This window comes from Seriola lalandi, unplaced genomic scaffold (genome assembly GCF_002814215.2).
Source record: "Seriola lalandi dorsalis isolate HSWRI2012SDOR001 ecotype SW California unplaced genomic scaffold, Sedor1 jcf7180002054361, whole genome shotgun sequence".
NCBI lineage: Eukaryota > Metazoa > Chordata > Actinopteri > Carangiformes > Carangidae > Seriola > Seriola lalandi.
Window position 1 is genome coordinate 125,560 of NW_019524914.1, and position 19,662 is coordinate 145,221.

General features: G+C 40.1%; 2 protein-coding genes across 2 annotated transcripts; one reads left to right on the top strand and one right to left on the bottom strand.

Annotated features, from left to right (window-relative positions):
- Positions 1-1,348: 1,348 nt before the first annotated feature.
- On the top strand, positions 1,349-10,067 carry LOC111656621 (voltage-gated potassium channel regulatory subunit KCNG4-like). Its single transcript, XM_023408412.2, has 2 exons — positions 1,349-2,196; positions 7,099-10,067. Exons 1-2 carry the CDS (start codon positions 1,438-1,440, stop codon positions 7,939-7,941), a joined length of 1,602 nt encoding a protein of 533 aa, XP_023264180.1. The 5' UTR covers positions 1,349-1,437; the 3' UTR covers positions 7,942-10,067.
- Positions 10,068-12,194: 2,127 nt separating this feature from the next.
- On the bottom strand, positions 12,195-19,341 carry LOC111656636 (C-C motif chemokine 22-like). The gene is made up of 5 exons (XM_023408432.2): positions 19,123-19,341; positions 14,268-14,328; positions 13,657-13,934; positions 13,428-13,554; positions 12,195-12,730 (listed from the first exon to the last, which is right to left on the bottom strand). The coding sequence occupies exons 3-5, from the start codon at positions 13,718-13,720 to the stop codon at positions 12,595-12,597; spliced, it is 327 nt and encodes a 108-aa protein (XP_023264200.1). The 5' UTR covers positions 13,721-13,934; positions 14,268-14,328; positions 19,123-19,341; the 3' UTR covers positions 12,195-12,594.
- Positions 19,342-19,662: the final 321 nt, after the last annotated feature.

The following is a 19,662-nucleotide window of genomic DNA, read 5'->3' on the forward strand; positions in this document are numbered from 1 at the left end:
ATGTACCACACAACATGGAAACAAACCAGAAAGAAAGAGGTCTAGTATCTTAAAATACAAGAACACAGAATATTTGTGGCGTGCATTGCTGTGTTTTTTGCTATTGCCACTTGAGGGCGCCAGAGTTTGACATTTTCAAACTCAGTACAAAACGACTTTAAAAGGTTTGATGATCTTGATGAAACACAGTTACATTATCAATGAGAACATGCTCTGCTTTTGATATACAGTCACATCAGAAAGTAGACCCCTTCACTTTTTGCATTGTATTTTTGCAAATTTATTAAAAATGCTGTGTCACTCCGAACTGTGGTCAGGTGTCTCCTGCTCACTTTAATTATCCTTGAGATGTGTCTAGAAACTGATTCACCTGTGGCAAATTGAATTGATTGCACATATTTTAAAACGGCACACACCTGCGTATATAAAGGTCCCTCAATTCACACAATATGTCAGGACAAAAACCAAACCTTGAAGTCTGAGGAACTCTCGGAAGAGCTCTGTGATAAAAGTGTGGTGAGGGCAAAGGTGTAAAAACCATCTCTGATGCTCCAGGTGTTCCCAGGAGCACAGTGGCCTCAATAATTGTGAAAAGGAAGAAGTCTGGAACCACCAGGACTGTTCCTAGGGTTGATCGTCAGAACGATTGAGTAATCGGGCGAGAAAGGGCTTGATCAGGGAGGTAACCAAGCGCCCAACGGTCTAACAGAGACCATCTCAGCTGCTCTCCATCAATCAGACCTTTATGGTTGAGAGACTAGACAGAAGCTGCTTTGAGTAAAAGTCATTTGACAGCCAGCTGGAGTTTGTCCAACAGCATTTAAAGGACTCTAAGAGCATGAGGATAAAAATTCTCTGGTCTGATGAGAATAAAATTGAATCGTTTGGGCAGAACTCCCAAAAAAAAAATAAAATCACCAGGCTATCACCATCCCTACAATGAAGCAGTTTTTTAAGGAAAAATTCCAACCAATAACGACTTCTGTGTTTTCCTGATTTAGTCTGAGGAAATTTTGGATAAACTGATGGTTGACATGCAGTCATGGAAGTAAAGGGGGATCAGGGTGTCAGAAAATAACTGTGCTTCGAGAATTAAGTTACGCTAACAAATCCTAGGTTATAATGTCCATGAGTTACAGGATCAACAGTTATATAGAGTTAGGTGTCATCTGCATAGCAATGAAATTAAATGAGTCGATGTAAATCAATGCTTACGGATGGGGATTGAAATGTTGGTTTCTGATGATCTGAGACAGCAAATATTTGAATTTATAAAAAGTAAAATTTTCAACGGACTTGATATTCAAATGATTGTTTTGTTTTTGCGATTTTTTTTCATCACAGTTGTTCGGCTTCTCTGAAGATCCTCTGTCATAAACTCCCGTCAGCTGGACATACAAATACCTCCTCTGCCCCATCACACATCCTGTAGCCAGCATGCCCATCATCAGCAATGCCAACCACGACTTCAGCACCTACTCCATCAGCAGTGACGACAGCAGCCTCGACCGCTTCTTCACTGAGATCCCGGAGACTGAGACCGTCAAGGGTGTTTACTTCCAGCGAGCGCAGCTGCTTCGTGACCCCAAGGCCTCGTATGTGGTCGACCACACCCTGCAGGTTCTCATTAATGTCGGGGGCAACCGCTACACCTTCCCCTGGAGCACCTTGGAGCAGTTTCCCCAGAGTCGACTGGGACGCCTTCGTTTCTGCACCACCCCTGAGGAGATTGCGCGACTCTGCGATGACTACGACGAGACGTGCCAGGAGTACTTCTTTGACCGAAACCCGACGGCCTTCAGAGTCATCCTCAACTTCCTGGCCGCAGGCAAACTGCGTCTCCTTCGGGAACTGTGTGCCGTGTCACTGCATGATGAGCTCGACTACTGGGGCGTGGACCCAGGTCATATGGAGCGTTGTTGCCGTCGCCGCATGATCACACGCGTAGAAGAGGTGGCGGAAAGAGAGCGTAAGGAAGAGGAGTGGAGGCAGAAGAGGGTGATGCTGAAGAAAACCCCCCCAGAGGCCGAGCAGGGCTATCGCCGGCTCTTCTGGATGCTGAGAGAAGTGGTGGAAAACCCTCACTCGGGACTGGCTGGGAAGATGTTCGCCTGCCTCTCTGTCATCATGGTGATGGTCACTGTCATCAGTCTGTGCATCAGCACCATGCCGGATCTCAGAGATGAAGAGACCAGGGTGAGTGTGAAGCCGATGAATCACTGAAAGCTACACTGTCCTCTTGAGAGATTCAGAGATGTTTTGTGGTGGATATTCTGGGGAAACACTGGACACAAACACGGAAATGAAAACACAGACACTGACTGAATGAAGATTAATGACAAAGATTATTATTGATCAATAAGGGGACAAGACTCAAAGTTGGCAAGTATAATCATTTCCTGTCCCACCAACACAGAGTCACTAATCCTCTTATAGAACAAGTACAAGAACAAGGGACAAAGATGTGAAGACAGATTTGTGGAGATACATATCAGCTATTATTACAACAATAGCAAAAAACCACGAGACATAAGGAAGACCATTTAATCTTCTCTTACTTTCACAGTTTCACATTTGCAGCCTTTTCTGAATGTGAAAGTTTGGATGTGGTGCAAAGTGCAAGTACTGTACTCAAGTACAATTTTTTAGGCACTTGTACTTTACATATTTCAAATTCATGGTACTTTATACTTTGACTCCACTATATTTATCTTACATCTATAGTTACTTTGATTTTAAATCAACAAGCCACAAAAAAAGGAGTAAAATGAGTACTCTTACTTTGAATTATTTAAGTATATTTTGCTGTACAATTTAAAGTGCAAGACTTTTACTTGTAACAGAATAATTTTAAATTGATTACCGCCCAACTCTGCAGGCCCAGTCAGCTCTACAGAGTGTATTAATTTTCATGGTCATCAACCCACACCTTTTCTGTCTTTATTCACTTTAATCACTATCTACTGAAGAAGCTGTTGAACACAGCGGGGCTGGTGAGGAAATTGGAGCTGTTAGCAGCTAAAGAGACGGATATTTTCCTCAGGAGTCGGTGTAGTCCTAAAGCTAGAAAGCTTTGGCATCTCCAGTGGTAGTACCAAACAAGACGCTGCAGCAGACACAAAACTTACATCATCCAAATAGTTTGAAAGATGCTTTTATCACATAAAAACTAAATAGAAAAATATAGGAGCTTTAAGTTTTGTATCAAACAAATGGTAAAACAAGATGAGGACATTCAAAAACCATCAAGCACACATAAAAACCATTGAAATGTGACAATTTTCCCCCCTAATGTTTGCATTAACTTCGTATTAAAAGTGATAATAATAATTGCATGTAGCCACAGTCATGTAGCTGTAAATAATGATAGATAGAAAGAACAAGAACATAAATATTAGTAAAATAAAATTAATACAAGACAGGTGAATAAAAATGGTTAATATTAATTAAAATAATTATACTGATGCAAAAACGGTAATCACAGTACAAAGACAATTGGACAAAAGATAAATAAAGTTAAAGCTAAAGTCCGGGTTGTTTGTTAAGCTGAAGTATGGGGTGAACAGAGGCAGTCAGGCTGTAGAGCTGAATGTGTAACTGTTATTTAACAGCCTGAACAGGGCTGATGTGATTATGTTCCTGTGGCGGAAATGATGGATAGATTCCTCCCTGACGTAATGCATCAAACGCTCTAATCAGGACAAAGAAAAAAAATTAAAACGTGTTCACTTCTGAAGCTGAAACGGACAAAAACAAGTTATTTTTAGTGTGTTTCAGAATTGATGAGAAAGAAAGACATCTGAAGTTGTGTTTCTAAACTTGGCTCAGAGTCAAAAAGCAAAGCCAAGATTCCTTTTAATCTCTGGAAACCAGTGTTGTTTTCAGTTTTGTGTCTGGCACACATCTAAAGTTGAATGTTGGCCACCTGGTTTAACTTGCTTTTATTCATTTTGACAGGTGAATAAATCTGGATAAAAGCTGAATGTGACTGCCGGCCTGTCGAATAATGAAAACAAATGTAAAAAGGGGCTAAGATTGGTAGTAATTTAAGAAACAATGGGCTATTAGAGGAAAGCAGCTTCTCATTTTCGCCTTGGACTGTTGATTTTACAGAAATAACAACTGTCATTGACAGATCATCATTAGCTGTTGGTTGTGAGCTAATTACCATTTATTCCTTGGGTTAGTTGAAATGTCCTCAACTGACCTTAAGTCGTTATTGCAACTGGGAAGTGAAAGCTCTGGTATATCTGACATGGTGCTTAGAAATACAGAAGTGTTTTGTGGTTAGTCTGTTGTCTGCTGATATTTAATAGATATAGAGCTATACTGAACAAACAGTAATTTAAACCCTTATATATTAAAACACAGAGTTCTTTAGCAATCAGTTGTCTTGCTCGGTAATTCGATGTTCACATTTATCTTTCTGTTTTGTTTTGTTTGTGTTCATTGATTAAGATTAATGGGTGAGAAGTGGTAGCGCAGTTGTCCGATAAAGCGAACGCTTGCTTGTGGGTAAATATGTGAATCTCACCTTTACCTTCCCTTCCACGAGAATGGGGCATTAGCTCACAAACATCTTGGGCTTGTGGGAAATGATGTTCGTTAAAGGTCAAGGTTATTTTTATTGTCTCCCAAAGGAGAAAACTTTAATTGAGTTGAAGGGAACTGCTGCATGAAAACCAAACAAAAGCTGGGACAAAATAATGCTGTTAAATTAATAAAAAATAAAAAAACAACAATATTAGATCATTTTTAAAAACTGTCCTTATGAAGCAAGCCACACAACATACTGTTGAGAAGAGCTCTGTCCCAAGGATTTTTAGTAATCAGTATAGTTACTCATGTCAGCTTATGCTAATGTTTGCTGCATCACAGAGCAGCAAACATTAGCATAAGCTCTGATTAGCACTTTGTAGCATCTAGGATTTGGTGTTACACCTCATGTATTGTGTGGATCCTGAGGGATTAGTAACCAAACCAAAATAACCAAACAAAATTTGTTTTGCTAATGTTAAGCTAACGTTAAATGCTAGGTTACTGCAGCTGCTAGTTAGCTAGCCATGTTGAAGTTTGCAGTTTTGGTTTGAACAAACAAACTGTTAAGTCTATTTTTCTTTTTTTTTTTAAATCTCTGTTTATCTTTTTAAATTCACATACAAAGTAAGTAGATTTAGTAAACAAAATAAAATATAAATACAGCAGGTGAACAAGTACAATATCTTTTACAATATAAAAATGAATAAACAATTTTAAAAAAGGCAAAAAAAAAAAGTAGACTGAAAAATAAATAAATAGATAATAAATCGAATAATATAAATATACGGAATCAAGTTCAGTCGGTATCGGATTCAGAAAGCTATTTTATGTCAAGATGTGGTTGTCATGAGATGTTTGGAAGAAGTTGGATTTTACAACACAACGTAAAACCAACAAAATATCACCGTTGACTGTCGTCACTATTGTACAACAAATTGACGTTGGAGTTAAACGTTATCCTGACATCAACCGTCGTAACGTACGTCCAGCCAAATATCAACATGCTAATGCAGAGCTACGATTAATCTCTGTTTGGGGAACAGGTGTAGTGATTGGTCCATTTCAAAGTGAAAGTTTATATCCCTTCAAAATGGAAGAACCATATAAAGCCCCAGCAAGTCATCTACAGTATTGTATTATACAGCTGAGTAAATGAACGTCCTTGTTTTGTTCGCCCTCTGCCAGTTTCTCTTCAGCTGCCTGGATGTTGACAGGCTGTAACATCACTGTGTATGGAAGACAATTACAGACAGTAAATTGTTGAATAAGCTGTGAACGTGTAACGGCGAGCAGAAAGTTCAGATCAAGTTCTCCCACATTTCTTGAATATTACTTCCTTCACAAATAATTCATTTATTTACAGGAGTTTCATTTCCTCTGGTAACACAGTGTTCAGACCAACACACATTAAAAGTATTGATTTTAACGCCTAATAAAACCTGCCCTCCAGCCTTTTCTTGTCAGTAAACATAAAGGCGCTCATTATGTGCACTTAGAGAAGCCTGCGTTTCACAGGGCTGTAATTTTAGCTTTTTCTTTTGGTCACTAGAAGACGTATTTGTGACTGCTGGTTATTATCATCAGTCCGCTTTCAAAGCCACACTGAAATGGAAAATTGATTTTTTTCACTTTAATGACTTCTTCTCAGCAAACACTTTTTTTTTTTTTAAATTCAGTGGCAACGAAATGATTTAAACCAAAATCAATTTAAATGCTGCTAAATGTTGAATTTATTTTTAAAGTTAAATATAGCGTGACGCTGAAAGTGGCTTTTTTTCAGACACACAAAAGAAAAAAAGGTGGTTGGAACATTGATTTGTTGTGAAAATGGAGACTGCAGTGATTTTAGGAAAACCAACATCTGGTAGCCTCAGAGACACAACTGTGATGCTTTACAATGAAAATAAAAAAAAAAGAAATATTCAATCTTAAAGGAGTGATTTAGTATTGTACTACAATAAAGGGCCGGGGCTTTCAAGAGACAGAAATGCCTTCATCTTTCAAACTCCATGTTCCCTATACTTTTCATTTCATGTCCTTTATCTCACACAAACCAGAATGAAATACAAGCAAAAGCATACAAACATGATAATAACAATGGATCAACATGGGAGCTTCAGAAGCTTGTGAACAGGGGCCGTATGTACAAATACAAATATAGCCACAAAATACCTAAATCCTAGCGTAGCAGTTTTTAGCCGCTCAGTATGGTCAAGTTTAAAAAATATTTTAGTAGCAACTGGTGCTTTAAATTCTTTTTAAAAAGAGACACAGATAGTGAGATTTTTAGTGTTATCGAACTCATTTCACACCTGCGGACACTCGTGCATTTAAGCTTACGTTTCTTACCCTTTATAAGATGCTTTTTTTCCCCGGTCTTGTGCGAATGTGAAGGAAGGTAAATTGGAAAAAGGTCAAAGAATCTGCCATTTAGCTCAAGTTCAACATTATACATAACACGATGTTACATTTCCCCTTTGGATCACAGACCTGTCCAAACGCTCCAACGGCCTGTGACCCTTTAAAGTGTCCGTCATCTCCGTGTTTCTGTGTCTGCAGGGCGAGTGCTCCCAGAAGTGCCACAGCATGTTTGTGGTGGAGTCCATCTGCGTCGCCTGGTTCACGCTGGAGTTTTTGCTGCGATTTGTCAACGCTCAGAGCAAGCTGGCCTTCGCTCGCGGCCCCCTCAACATCATCGACGCCATCGCCATCCTGCCGTACTACGTGTCCCTGGTCGTCGACGTCAGAGACGATACAAAGGAGGATGTCATCATGGGTGCCGGCAGAGGCTATCTGGATAAACTGAGTCTGATCCTGCGCCTGCTACGGGCTCTGCGCATCCTGTACGTGATGCGTCTGGCTCGCCACTCTCTGGGCCTGCAGACGCTGGGACTGACCATGCAGCGCAGCATGAGGGAGTTCGGCCTGCTGCTGTTGTTCGTCTGCGTGGCCGTGACCCTCTTCTCACCTCTGGTCCATTTGGCGGAGAGCGAACTGGCGCCGTTTGCCGCCACACACCCCCACCACAGCTTCAGCAGCATCCCAGCTTCTTACTGGTGGGCCATCATCTCTATGACCACGGTGGGCTATGGCGACATGGTGCCGCGCAGCATCCCCGGACAGATAGTGGCACTGACCAGCATCCTGAGTGGCATCCTCATCATGGCGTTTCCCGCCACCTCCATCTTCCACACCTTCTCCCGCTCCTACCAAGAGCTTAAACAGGAGTACGAGCGGCTGTGGAAGGAGGAGAGAGGCGAGGAAATAGCCGCTGAGTCGGAGGAGAGTTGGTCCAAGGTCAATTTGGCACCAGATGAGCTCACGTCTATGTCCAAGGAAGAGAATGAGGCGCTGATGTCAAGCAAGAGTCATCAATCCACACTTCCATCTACAGCTTTCTGAAGGAGCGGGCAGCGAGCAGACACATTTATTCAGAAATATGTTAAAAATGGTGACACTCGACGGCGTACTCTCTCCGTATAAGTACTTTTAGACTCCGAAGGACTGTTATATTTTGAACTGTGTATCTCACTTAAAGTTTTATGTCTCTCCGTGTTCTGGATTCATCTACTTATCAGATTGTATCAAGCCTTTCTTCATATCTGCCAATACCTTGTACGCAGCACTATGTACTAAACCGTTAACTCCAGCTGATCTGAAAGTTGAATTCTCCTCACTTTTTGTGTAAGGAGATGTAAACTACAGTCTCGCTGCTTGTGGAGAAGCTGCTGCTGAGGCTTTTTCAACATGTTCACGTATCGTTAGCTGTCAACCGTTGTGATTTAAGGCGTCTTTCCCTTTACGGCAGTCAACATTTGGAGAAGCTTGTTAGCCTACCTTGCTAACGTTAGTGCTGATTCCCATCAGACCTTAGTTTTTGTGCGACACCTGTTGGGTTGTGGCAGCTCCTGCGATATAGGAAAATAGTGGTTCTAGCTGCTGTTAGCCGTCTCTCATTTGTAGATCCAGTTTGGTTGTACGGGAGTTTATTGATGACAAACAATTTGAGAGAGCACAATGATAATTTGAGCGCTGCTCAGTCTGCAAGTCGACTTTTGAGAGAGGGTTTCTCATGCTTGTGCTCATTTTTCAGAGAGCTTGATCGCACCCTCTGAAATCTAATGAGCCTGTTATGGACCTGTTTCAATAACTGTGACCTGATTTTGACTCCACGGGGGATTTAAAGAAAACTGGTGTTCAAATAATAATTGTAATAATGATAATGATAATGATAATGATAATGAAATTATTATGGCCTGTGGCTTCATTCAGAAAGGAAACAGAATAGGTGTGACACAAACCTGACAGACGGACTAAATTAGGGGATTTACAATTTAATAATTGAAATTGCAGGCTAAACATTAAGACATGCAGGCAAAAAAATATGTAAATAGTCTAAGCAGTGATATCCATGCATCATCTTTTCCCTGTGCGGACACTGAAGAAGCCACGACCCTGGCGTCCAGATGTGGGATGTGGCGACCTCTTTGACGGCCCAGAGGTCAAAACAGCTGGAGAAAACCGAGCGAGCAGGTGGAATCTGATTCTGCTCAGACAAATCCAAAGTCAAAAGTCGACTTCTAGACTGAAGAGCACATTTTTTTGTGCTCTCTAAAATCTTTTCCATAAATCACAGCAAATAGTCAGACGGTTAAAACTGCCAGCAACAGTTATAGTCCCGTGACCTCAGCGCTTCGCACGATGAAACACAACAACACAACGAGTGCTCAAATCACAGCGAAACAACAGGTGCAGTAACAACGTTGGATCCCCAGCCCCCGTTTTTGCTGTTGTAAGTGGAATAATAAATCATTTTCAGCACCCGCCATCACGGATGTTGCACCAGTCAAATTACAGTAGTCAGTCATTGTCAGTAACAAGAACTCATGCAGTGATGTCACCGCAGATAGAGAAATAAAAATCAAATCTCTTCTTTTACCAAAAAAAAAGCACGCAAGTGAGATCACACACCGAGGAGTCATATATTGATTTCTTCACAGCACAAGTCGGTTTCATGTCTCTGCAAGTCCATTTGTCAGTGGAAAGCGACGACCCTGCGTCCTACAAATTATGTTCATGTGCAACTAATGTGCAGCAGCAAATAGGTTTTTGTAGGAAATGTAACAGCAGCTGGATTACTGAGGGACAGGGTTAGTCTGGAAGGTAAGAAAGTAATTTGTGTCTGAAACCACTCCCTCGTTCGCTCATTGATTTCTGCCTGTAACTATAACAACCTATAACAGAAGCTCAGCAGTTTGGAGATTTGGATTTTTGGACACATACTCATATTTCTGAGGGCACTTTATATCGTATAGAAATTTACACAGAATTCGGACACTATAATAAAATGGCGGAGGGGAAATGAGGAGCATTATGTAACAGACAGTGGGTGATTTCAGACACAGCATTACAGTATGAACATCAGCAGTGTTTCCGGATGAATCTCTTCCTCCACTCAGACGTCTCAGTGCTCTGTCTCCCTGTCTGTTGACCCCACAGGCGTTTTCAAAATAAAATGATCTCTTTTACTCTTTTGCTTTTGTTTTTCTAACCACCTGAGAGGATGAATGTTGTGTTGTGCTCAGTGGTGGGAGTAACCGAGTACATTTACTGAACTACAGGAATGATTGTACTTTTCCCTCCAGTACATTTATGTGACAGCTGTAGTCACTAATTACTTTTCCGATTATGTGTTTTACATGAAAAAAAACAAATCAAAAGCAGCGTCTAACCTTCATTGGAGAAAAATCCAGACCCTGGAAACAGATTTGTTTCTTTTTTCTTCTTTCCTCTCCCATTAATTATCCCCGACCCTTCACATTTATCTGGGGACCCTTTGACCCCCAGGCTGGGAAGCACTGGACTAAACCATTCAAAGTACTGTATATGAAATGGTTCAAACCAGCTCCACCTCAAGCTGCTACAACAGTAAAATAATACTTGTACATTAATGCATTAATTACATTAACAATCTAATAATGTTATATATTCTAATATCTCAGTAACAGGGGACATTTTACCGCAGAACAAGTACTTTTACTTGATACTTTAAGTACATTTAGCTGCTAATTATTATGTACATTTATATAAGTAGGATTTTGAATGCAGATCGTCTAATGCAGTATTTTTGCCTTGGTGTATTGGTACTTTTACTTAAATGAAGGATCTGAATACGTCTCCCACAAGGAAATATATCAAATTATATTCCACACACAAATTACATAATTTAACAGTCACTATAAAATGCACCTTATATTCTGAAGCATATATAGAAAAATAGTAAAGAAGTAGAATGTGGAGACTGGTTGTAAATGTACCGACTGATTCAGGAACTTTAATGCAGATTTATTTCACCGTTTGTGTCTTTTGATCTGAAACCATCTAAATTCTCCTCTCGTCGACATCTGCCGTTATCGACTGTGTTTCAAGACCCAGATGGAGTGTTTTGAAAAGCCTCTTTCTGTCTCTTCATAGCTTATTCAGACAGTGTTGCTGGCATGATTCACTCAAACTACAAACAGTGGAAACACTGAAAAGTCCAACAATCACTTCTTGTTCGTCCTCTACATCCCTTTCTTCAACCCACACTGCCTGCTGTCCTGACGGAGGAGACTCCAACACAAGCCGCTCAGCTGTAGAAAGGAAACGTGTGATTGACATGTGACAATCATGACCTCAGCAAAGGTCTAAAATGATTTGACCATTATTAATACAACCAGCTGATGTTGACTGATTAGAGAACAACATCTTCATCTGCTCTAAATTTAACAAGATGTCACAAAATTATACTTGAAACATTGAATCTGAACGTGTCACTAACAACACATTTGTTTTCTTGCAGTACAATATCCACTTATTTACTTATTGACGACAGCATTATTCAATGTTTTATGGTAAACATATTTTCTATAGGACACAGGGTTGAACTTCGAGGGGGAAATCGAGGTATCACTGCATATGGGGTCTTCACAGCAGGGTGGAGCCACGGCCTTTAAACGAGCCGTCAGGACTTCTGGAGCTTTGTGATGTCACAACAAAGTTCTCTCTCAATGCCTCAAGCCCCGCCCACCTGGACCCACCACCCAACCATGCGTGGTTTGGTTTCTCTGAATGTTTACCTGAAATCTGCTGTATTTCTAGTGAAATTCTAGTCAACCAATCAGAAGAGAGGAGGCTCTGAGCCTCCTCTCTTCTGATTGGCTCACTGACCTTTTGCTACAAGAGCTTCAGAGAAAAGCCTGAGAGAGGAGATGTAAAACTACACTGAGATGGTTGTTGGTTCTTGAACCACAAATATTTCTTCTCATGGATCAACACTTCAAATAAAACAGGAAAAGTATAAAATATGGACCTTTAGAACAGAACAGCTAGTGCATTTCATTCATTCCTTCATTCCTTCATTCAACATTGATATAATTATTAATAATTTGGATAAAAAACAAAACACAGAATCTGTAGTGGTGATTTCCCTTTTGAACTATACACTGTACGTTCAGTTGTGGTATAAATATTAAACATCCTTCTCCCTGAGTGAACACAGCTGAAGGTCACTCACTGTCTCCATCAGCACTCGACAAGGAGTTTGGCTCCTGACTCATGGCCTCCAGAATAAACAGCAGGAAAAATAAATAAATAAATAAAAAACAGAACAAGTATTAAGACCAAAGCTTTTATTCAGAAAGGTGCAGTACCTCATGGAGGAATATTAAACGTACTGTACATTTAAAACACCCTTTAATCAGAACCAATAAATTAGAACACAACTGTCTCACATACATACTGTACATGCATGAGTATTTAAATATGACTTCCTATGAATACAGTAATGAACAGTGGTGCTACTTGTCATTTTCTAATCTTATAATATTATAAAAAGCATTTTCAAGCTGCATTTGAACAGAAAGTCACAATGTCATTTACAGGCAGCAACTTTTCTGTGTAATCATCATTAAGTTGAATAACAGACATGAACATTATATTAATAAAGGGACTTGAATAACATCTAATAGTTATTTCTACATAAAGCAACAGCTTTCTCACATAGTTTCTACTCCTTTAACACCTGGAACGGTTGAAAGGGGCCCTCGGCGACGTAGAACCGGCAGTTGATTTCTTAAACTCTTTCAAAAGATTCCTCGCCCAGATCCAGCTGGGATCAATACAAAACTTCTTATTGCACACTGTTGTGACTCTGTAAGAAACACATGACACATATTGGACAGTGTTAGAAGCGCAAGAACACAATCACAGTATTTTTGATGCAAAGCAGGATTCATGTTGGCGTGTTCCCCCTCTGCTTGGTGTCCGCCGCGGAAACATCTGGCTCTTTAGCTGCTAAATGCTCCACTATGTTCAGCGGCTGCTCTCTAGCTGTGTCTGCCTGGTGGTGGACAGTGGATTTTTACAGCTGTTTTCTCTGAACAGCTGCCTGCTGATGCTATGAGAGCGGTGAGTCTGAACCAGAACAATAAAGTTGTTGTCCACAGATAAACTATGAGCTGAAACTCTCTGTGAAGCTGCAGATTTAGCTGATAATTCTCTGTAGGTTTGTCACTACCACACACACTTTCACAATTCATATTATTATTAAAAAAAAAAGAAAGAAAATTTTGCTGCTCTACTTGAGCTTTTGCTTTTCATCCTGTGATACTACGTTACAGGACACGTAGGCTGGATGTGATTTACACTTGTACGATCTGGACCAATGAAATTCAAAACACAAAGAAAGCAAAACTTTTGTTCATCACTTTCTCCATTTACTTAAGTAAACGCATTGAAACAAGACAAACTGTAAGCTTCTCTTCCTTTTGTAAAAGTGTTTAAAACCAAAAAATAATTGCAGTAACAGCACATGTTCAGTTCTGTACACTTTCTGGATATATACTCACACAACGGCTTTGTCTGTGCAGCCATCTGGGGTCATCGCCACATGTTTCACCCTCGCCTTAGGAATTCGTGTTTGGTTGTATCCTGGACAGCATGCTCCCATTACCACCATCTCTACTGCAACCGGACCTGCGAACACATGAAGACACATTTATTTACATGTTGAGACCGGACTGAACACAGTCTGTGGTTCAGGTTCACATCTCAGAGACGTCAAGCAGAGTTACTGACCGGCAGAGGTGTGATGCAGGAAGCAGATCAGAGTCAGAAAGAGGAGAGTCAGCAGCGTCTTCATGGTTCCCCCGACAGAGACAGATGTTCTTCTTCTGTTTGGATGAAAGACTTTGATCTTCAGGGCTGATCTGGTCTGATCTGTGATGGAGACTTGCTCTGTGCCCACTTTATATACATCATCACGCAGTACTGTCTAATTCATAGTGATTTCAATTCTAAGAACCAGCTTGTGCTTTCCCTTCTGTTTCCTCTTTTATTTGACACTTGTCACTGTCCTACAGAAAAAAGAGAAGTTCATAACATGTAAAATAATTCGGCAAAAATGTCTACACAGAATAAAATGGGGGATTTTCTTTAGGTGCGGATGCTCTCAAGACATTTCTGCCATTAAGAGAAGAAGACTTTTAACTGCAACCAGACACTTTGGTCCAAGTCAGTTTGTCTAATTGGTGTCTTTGCATCACAGGTGACATTTTTCTTTATTTAGAATGAAATCAGCAACAAAAGCACTGTTTACTAACCACTGAAATGTAGTATTTTCTCCTGATGTTTGTTTTCCCCCTTTATATACATCATCTCTCAGTAATGTCTCATTCATAGTGACTTACGTTCTAAGAACCAGCTTGTGCTTCCGCTTCCGTTTCCTTTTATTTGACACTTGTCACTGTCCTACAGAAAAATGAGAAGTTAATAACATGTAAAGAAAATTCTGCAAAAAGCTCTACACAAAATAAACTGGGGAATTTCACATTTCGACCAGCTCACACAGAGAAATCTGATGTTAGCAGAACTCATCCCTTCAACACAGTCTGCTGGAGGAAGCTTGTTCTGTTTATACACTGAACTCTCAAACTCTCTTTCCATTAAAATATCCAAAATCAAATAAAGACTCAGCTTTGTTAGCCAGGAGAGATGAATGATGACTGACATTGTTTCGTCAATAAGACAGATTCATAGGTTTCACAATCTAGAGTTTTCTTGATTGGTCAAGTATAAAATGTCATAATGAGAGTTAAATACAGAAACTTAAGCCGTGCACAGCTAGTTGATTATCAGGTGTGTCCTGGGACTGATAACCCCTCATGTTTAAATACATACAGGGGTCATGTAATGCTCGTCTTACTAAAGCTGGGACCACCAGTCTAAACTAAAAAGTCCAGGCGCCACAGTGAAAGTGAAACCAAGGCCATGGCTACTATAAAAAGACACAAGGACCAGTATTATTAACAAGAGAACACTTAGTCCACAGTACGCCGGGTGAATTTGTAAATGCGTCTTTTTCTCTCCGCCCCACCTGGACCCACCCGACCATGCCTGGTTTGGTTTCTCTGAGTGTTTACCTGAAATCTGCTGTATTTCTAGTGAAATTCTAGTCAGCCAATCAGAAGAAAGGAGGCTCTGAGCCTCCTCTCTTCTGATTGGCTCACTGACCTTTTGATACAAGAGCTTCAGAGAAAAGCCTGAGAGAGGAGATGTAAAACTACACTGAGATGGTTTTTGGTTCTTAAAACTATATATATGGTATATATAAAAATGTATCTTCTTATGGATCAACACTTCAAATAAAACAGGAAAAGTATAAAATATGGACCTTTAACTGATGAAAGCTTGAAACTGAACATGAGAACAGCTAGTACATTTCATTCATTCCTTCATTCAAGAAGTTTTAATTTTGGACCTCAGCAACTACATCAACATTGATATAATTATTAATAATTTGGATAAAAAACAAAACACAGAATCTGTAGTGGTGATTTCCCTTTTGAACTATACACTGTACGTTCAGTTGTGGTATAAATATTAAACATCCTTCTCCCTGAGTGAACACAGCTGAAGGTCACTCACTGTCTCCATCAGCACTCGACAAGGAGTTTGGCTCCTGACTCATGGCCTCCAGAATAAACAGCAGGAAAAATAAATAATTATAAAAAGAACAAGTATTAAGACCAAAGCTTTTATTCAGAAAGGTGCAGTACCTCATGGAGGAATATTAAACTTACTGTACATTTTAAACACCCTTTAATCAGAGCCAATAAATTAGAACACAACTGTCTCACATACATACTGTACATGCATGAGTATTTAAATATGACTTCCTATCAATACAGTAATGAACAGTGGTGCTACTTGTCATTTTCTAATCTTATAATATAATATAAAAAACATTTTCAAGCTGCATTTGAACTGAAGTCATCCAAAAGTAAACTCTGCGAGGTCACAATGTAATTTACAGGCAGCAACTTTTCTGTGTAATCATCATAAAAGTTGAATAACAGACATGAACATTATATTAATAAAGGAACTAAAATAGTGTCTAAGAGTTATTTATATAACACTGGTATTGTCTGTAGCAGCTGTGGTGAGGCCAGTAGCAGAAATGAAAGTAGTATTAGTGGGATCGGCAGCAATACTATCATTAGTAATAGCATTAGCAGTTGCAGCAGTGTTGATTGTGAAGGACTTTTCTAACCTTTAGACCTATTTTCTTATTTTGTACGGCCACACTAACTGATAGGATCCAGACGGAGCCACTACTATCCTCTGTAGCTATAGGAACCAAGGTCCTATAGACAAGGATGCAGAGAAAAGCATAACTTAGAGAGAACTGTCGGTCCCTGACAAGGATGAATGAAGCCAGACAAAGGGTATGATACACTCGCAGCAGAAAGGTACGATACTGTATGTGACTATGTTCAAGTCACACATGTAGGAGAACTCAGGCACAGAAATGTTTTTGTAACCATGTGATGCCTGGGAATACCTACACCCTGCAGGACCACACGTTTTCAGGCAATGGTCACTGACATTGTGCTGCTCATAAATTTTTCTCCTTTCAACAAATGCTTCTGCCTGAGACATCTGAATCTGAACTCCTGGTGAACGCTCACCTCAAAGTCGAGTTCACTGGTTGTCTTTCTTTGTCAATCTTTGCTGATGTCATTTTCAGTTCCTCATCTGTTTCTATTTACGGAGTCCACGCGGCCTGATTAAAATACAGACACCTTATTAACATACTTTAAATTCCAGGTGATTTAACTCAGTTCAAGCCTCAATCATCTCTCTCTCCCTCACCTAGGTCCAATTTAACCCTGTTTCAAATCTGGTTCCTAGTGTGTGTTTGTGGGTCCAGAATTAACAGCCAACCGTGTCAGTCAGTGCATCAGTGCATTCTCACTGTAATCATGTGAGAACAAACCAAGCAGATTACATGTACTACTTGACAACAAAATGAACATGAGTTGAGGAAAACTCACTGAACGCACTCAGGAACAAAGGTGGTGAAATGACAGAGGGAAGCAGCTGAACTGAAGAGCAAACAGAGCCTGAGCTCAGGACACAGAACAAAGGACACTCAAGACACCTGTGTGTGTGAGCTGCCCAGGTAGCACACCTGTTGCTGCTCTTCCAGCAGTCACGTGACCCCACGTCCAACAGTATACGTTATTATTTAAGTCAATTTTTTTGTTTTAAATGTCCAAAGATTCAGATTGACTAACCTTAATTAAATGAATGAGTTGATGAGAAGCTGCATACATGAATCACAAGATTCTATAAATCCAGTGTTCATTGAAAATGTATTTCCCGATCAGTTGGGGTCTAGCAGTTAAACACCGATAGCAGTTATTAACTGTGTTCATTTCTTAGGAAGTTTGTTTATATATTTAACTTAGCTCTCCTTAAACTGCAGCCAGCACGTTTCTTCAAAACGCGTGACCTTTACTTTGAAGACGAGCTGTCTCCGTTTCCAGCTCTCGACTTCCTTGTTCAATTTTTATTGTACAAGTTGGATAATGGGACGTTAACACACGCAAAGTATTAACAGCGTTTAGGCAGCATCGGTTAATGAGGAACGAGCTCACAAACGTCAACATACATTTACACTTAGCACAAGTAGGACAACGAAATTAGGTAAAACCCCCTAAACCGGCATCTTTCATTATACAACGTGAACAACTGCAGAGGAATTATACTTCATACACGGACCGTCAGGATCACTATTTTAATAATGTGAAATGTCAGAATAATATGTAGAGAGAATGATTTATTTCATCTTTTATTCCCAGTGTGTCAGAGGTTTACAGACTCTTTGTTATCATGGCATATCCTTTAAATTGTTCAGCTTGGGTCAAATGTCTCAAGTCGCCTTCCACAAGCTTCTCACAACAAGTTGCTGATTTCTGGCCCGTTCCTTCTGACAGAGCTGGAGAACTGAGTCAGGGTTGGAGGCCTCCTTGCTCACATACTGCCTTTTCAATTCTGCACACAAATTTTCCATTGGATTGAGGTCAGGGCTTTGTGTTGGCCACTCCAATGCCCTGACTTTGTTGTTCTCAAATCATTTTGCCGCAACTTTGGAAGCATGCTTGGAGTGATTTGTCCATTTGAAAGAACCATTTGCGACCGAGCTTTAACTTCCTGGATGATGTTTTGAGTTGTTGCTTCAATATATCCACATAATTTCCCTTCCTCCTGACGCCGTCTGTTTTGTGAAGTACACCAGTCCGTCAAACAAACAATTAGATGCCCTTATAGACGCGCCAAAACTATAGATAACATGAAATCTGTGGAGTGGTTAAAAATGAGTTTTAGGTTTATGTAAAACCTCTTACTTCAACTGTACACGAGGGGTTGAGATTAAAACATTAAGTCTGAGTGCTTGCAGAGAGCTCTTTCTTTGCTCTGTCTGAGCGCAGTGTGAGATGTATAAATTTGTGAAAGTAAAGGCTAAAAAAGGCTCAAAAGTTGAGAAAATCTGAGAATTATTTCAGAGCTTCATGAGATTTCTTTTGAAACTTAAAGGGAGAGTAATTTGAGATTTTGTGAGTGTTTTTCTCCTGGAGAAAAAACGGAGAGACAGGAGAAATAGGCTATAGTCTCTCTTTTCCTCTGGTCTTAAATCATATTAAATGATGTCATAGTTGTTTCTTTTCATAATTATAAAAACAGCACTAACACGATGAGGGTTAGGATTGAATTTATTCCCCACGCATGTGCACTTATATTCTACAAAGTCACTGAGAGCAGCTTTACATGTTTTCTTTGTAACTGACTCAAAATGGCTTCAACAGCTGCATCTGTAAATTAAAGAGAGAAATGAAGCAACACAGTCAACACAGTGACATCTGGTGGTTTGTCAAACTCATAGCAGCAGTTTAAGTCTCATACATGAAATATATCACAGTAAATTAATCAATGTCTGAAACGGCAGGACACAAAATATTTTTGCGGACAGGAAACACTAATGTACCTTGTTGGTGCAGTTTGTGGCCAGTGTTCACGGTGAACTCGTGTTTTAACATCATGGCTGATACATACAGTCAGTGTTCAGACCCCTTCACTGTTTGAACACTTTATTGTCTTGTAAGTTTAATTTTAAATGGATGAAATTGCCATTTGATTAATTAAAATAAATAATTATAATAAGAAACTGAAATCTCTCTTTTAATAAAAGTATTCACATACCTTTATTATGGCACTTCAGACTGTGGTCAGCTGTTTCCTGTTTGCTTTAATTATCCTTGAGGTGTGTCAAGAGCTTGATTGTGCACCTGTGGTAAACTGAATTGATTGGACATATTTTAAAAAGGCACACACCTGTGTACATAAGGTCCAACAGTTCCCACACAGTTCCTAGGGTTGGTCGTCCAGATGAACCGAGTAACCGGGCGAGAAAGGCCTCGGGCAGGGAGGAGACCAAGAACCCAGCAGTGTAACTGAGCTTCAGATGTTCGGATGGAGAACCTGCCGGGAAGACGACCACCTCAGCTGCTGTCCATCAATCAGACTAGACAGAAGCCACTTTGAGTAAAAGTCATATGATAGCCTGCTGGAGTTTGTCCACCAGCTTTTAAAGGACTGTGAGAACATGAGGAGAAATATTCTCAGGTCTGAAAACCTGCTCCTGAGTGCACGAGACCTGGGACTGTGACGGCGGTTCAGCTCCCAGCTTCACAATGACCTGGAGCAAACGGCCAACGCAGGGCTGGAGTGGCTTCAGGACAA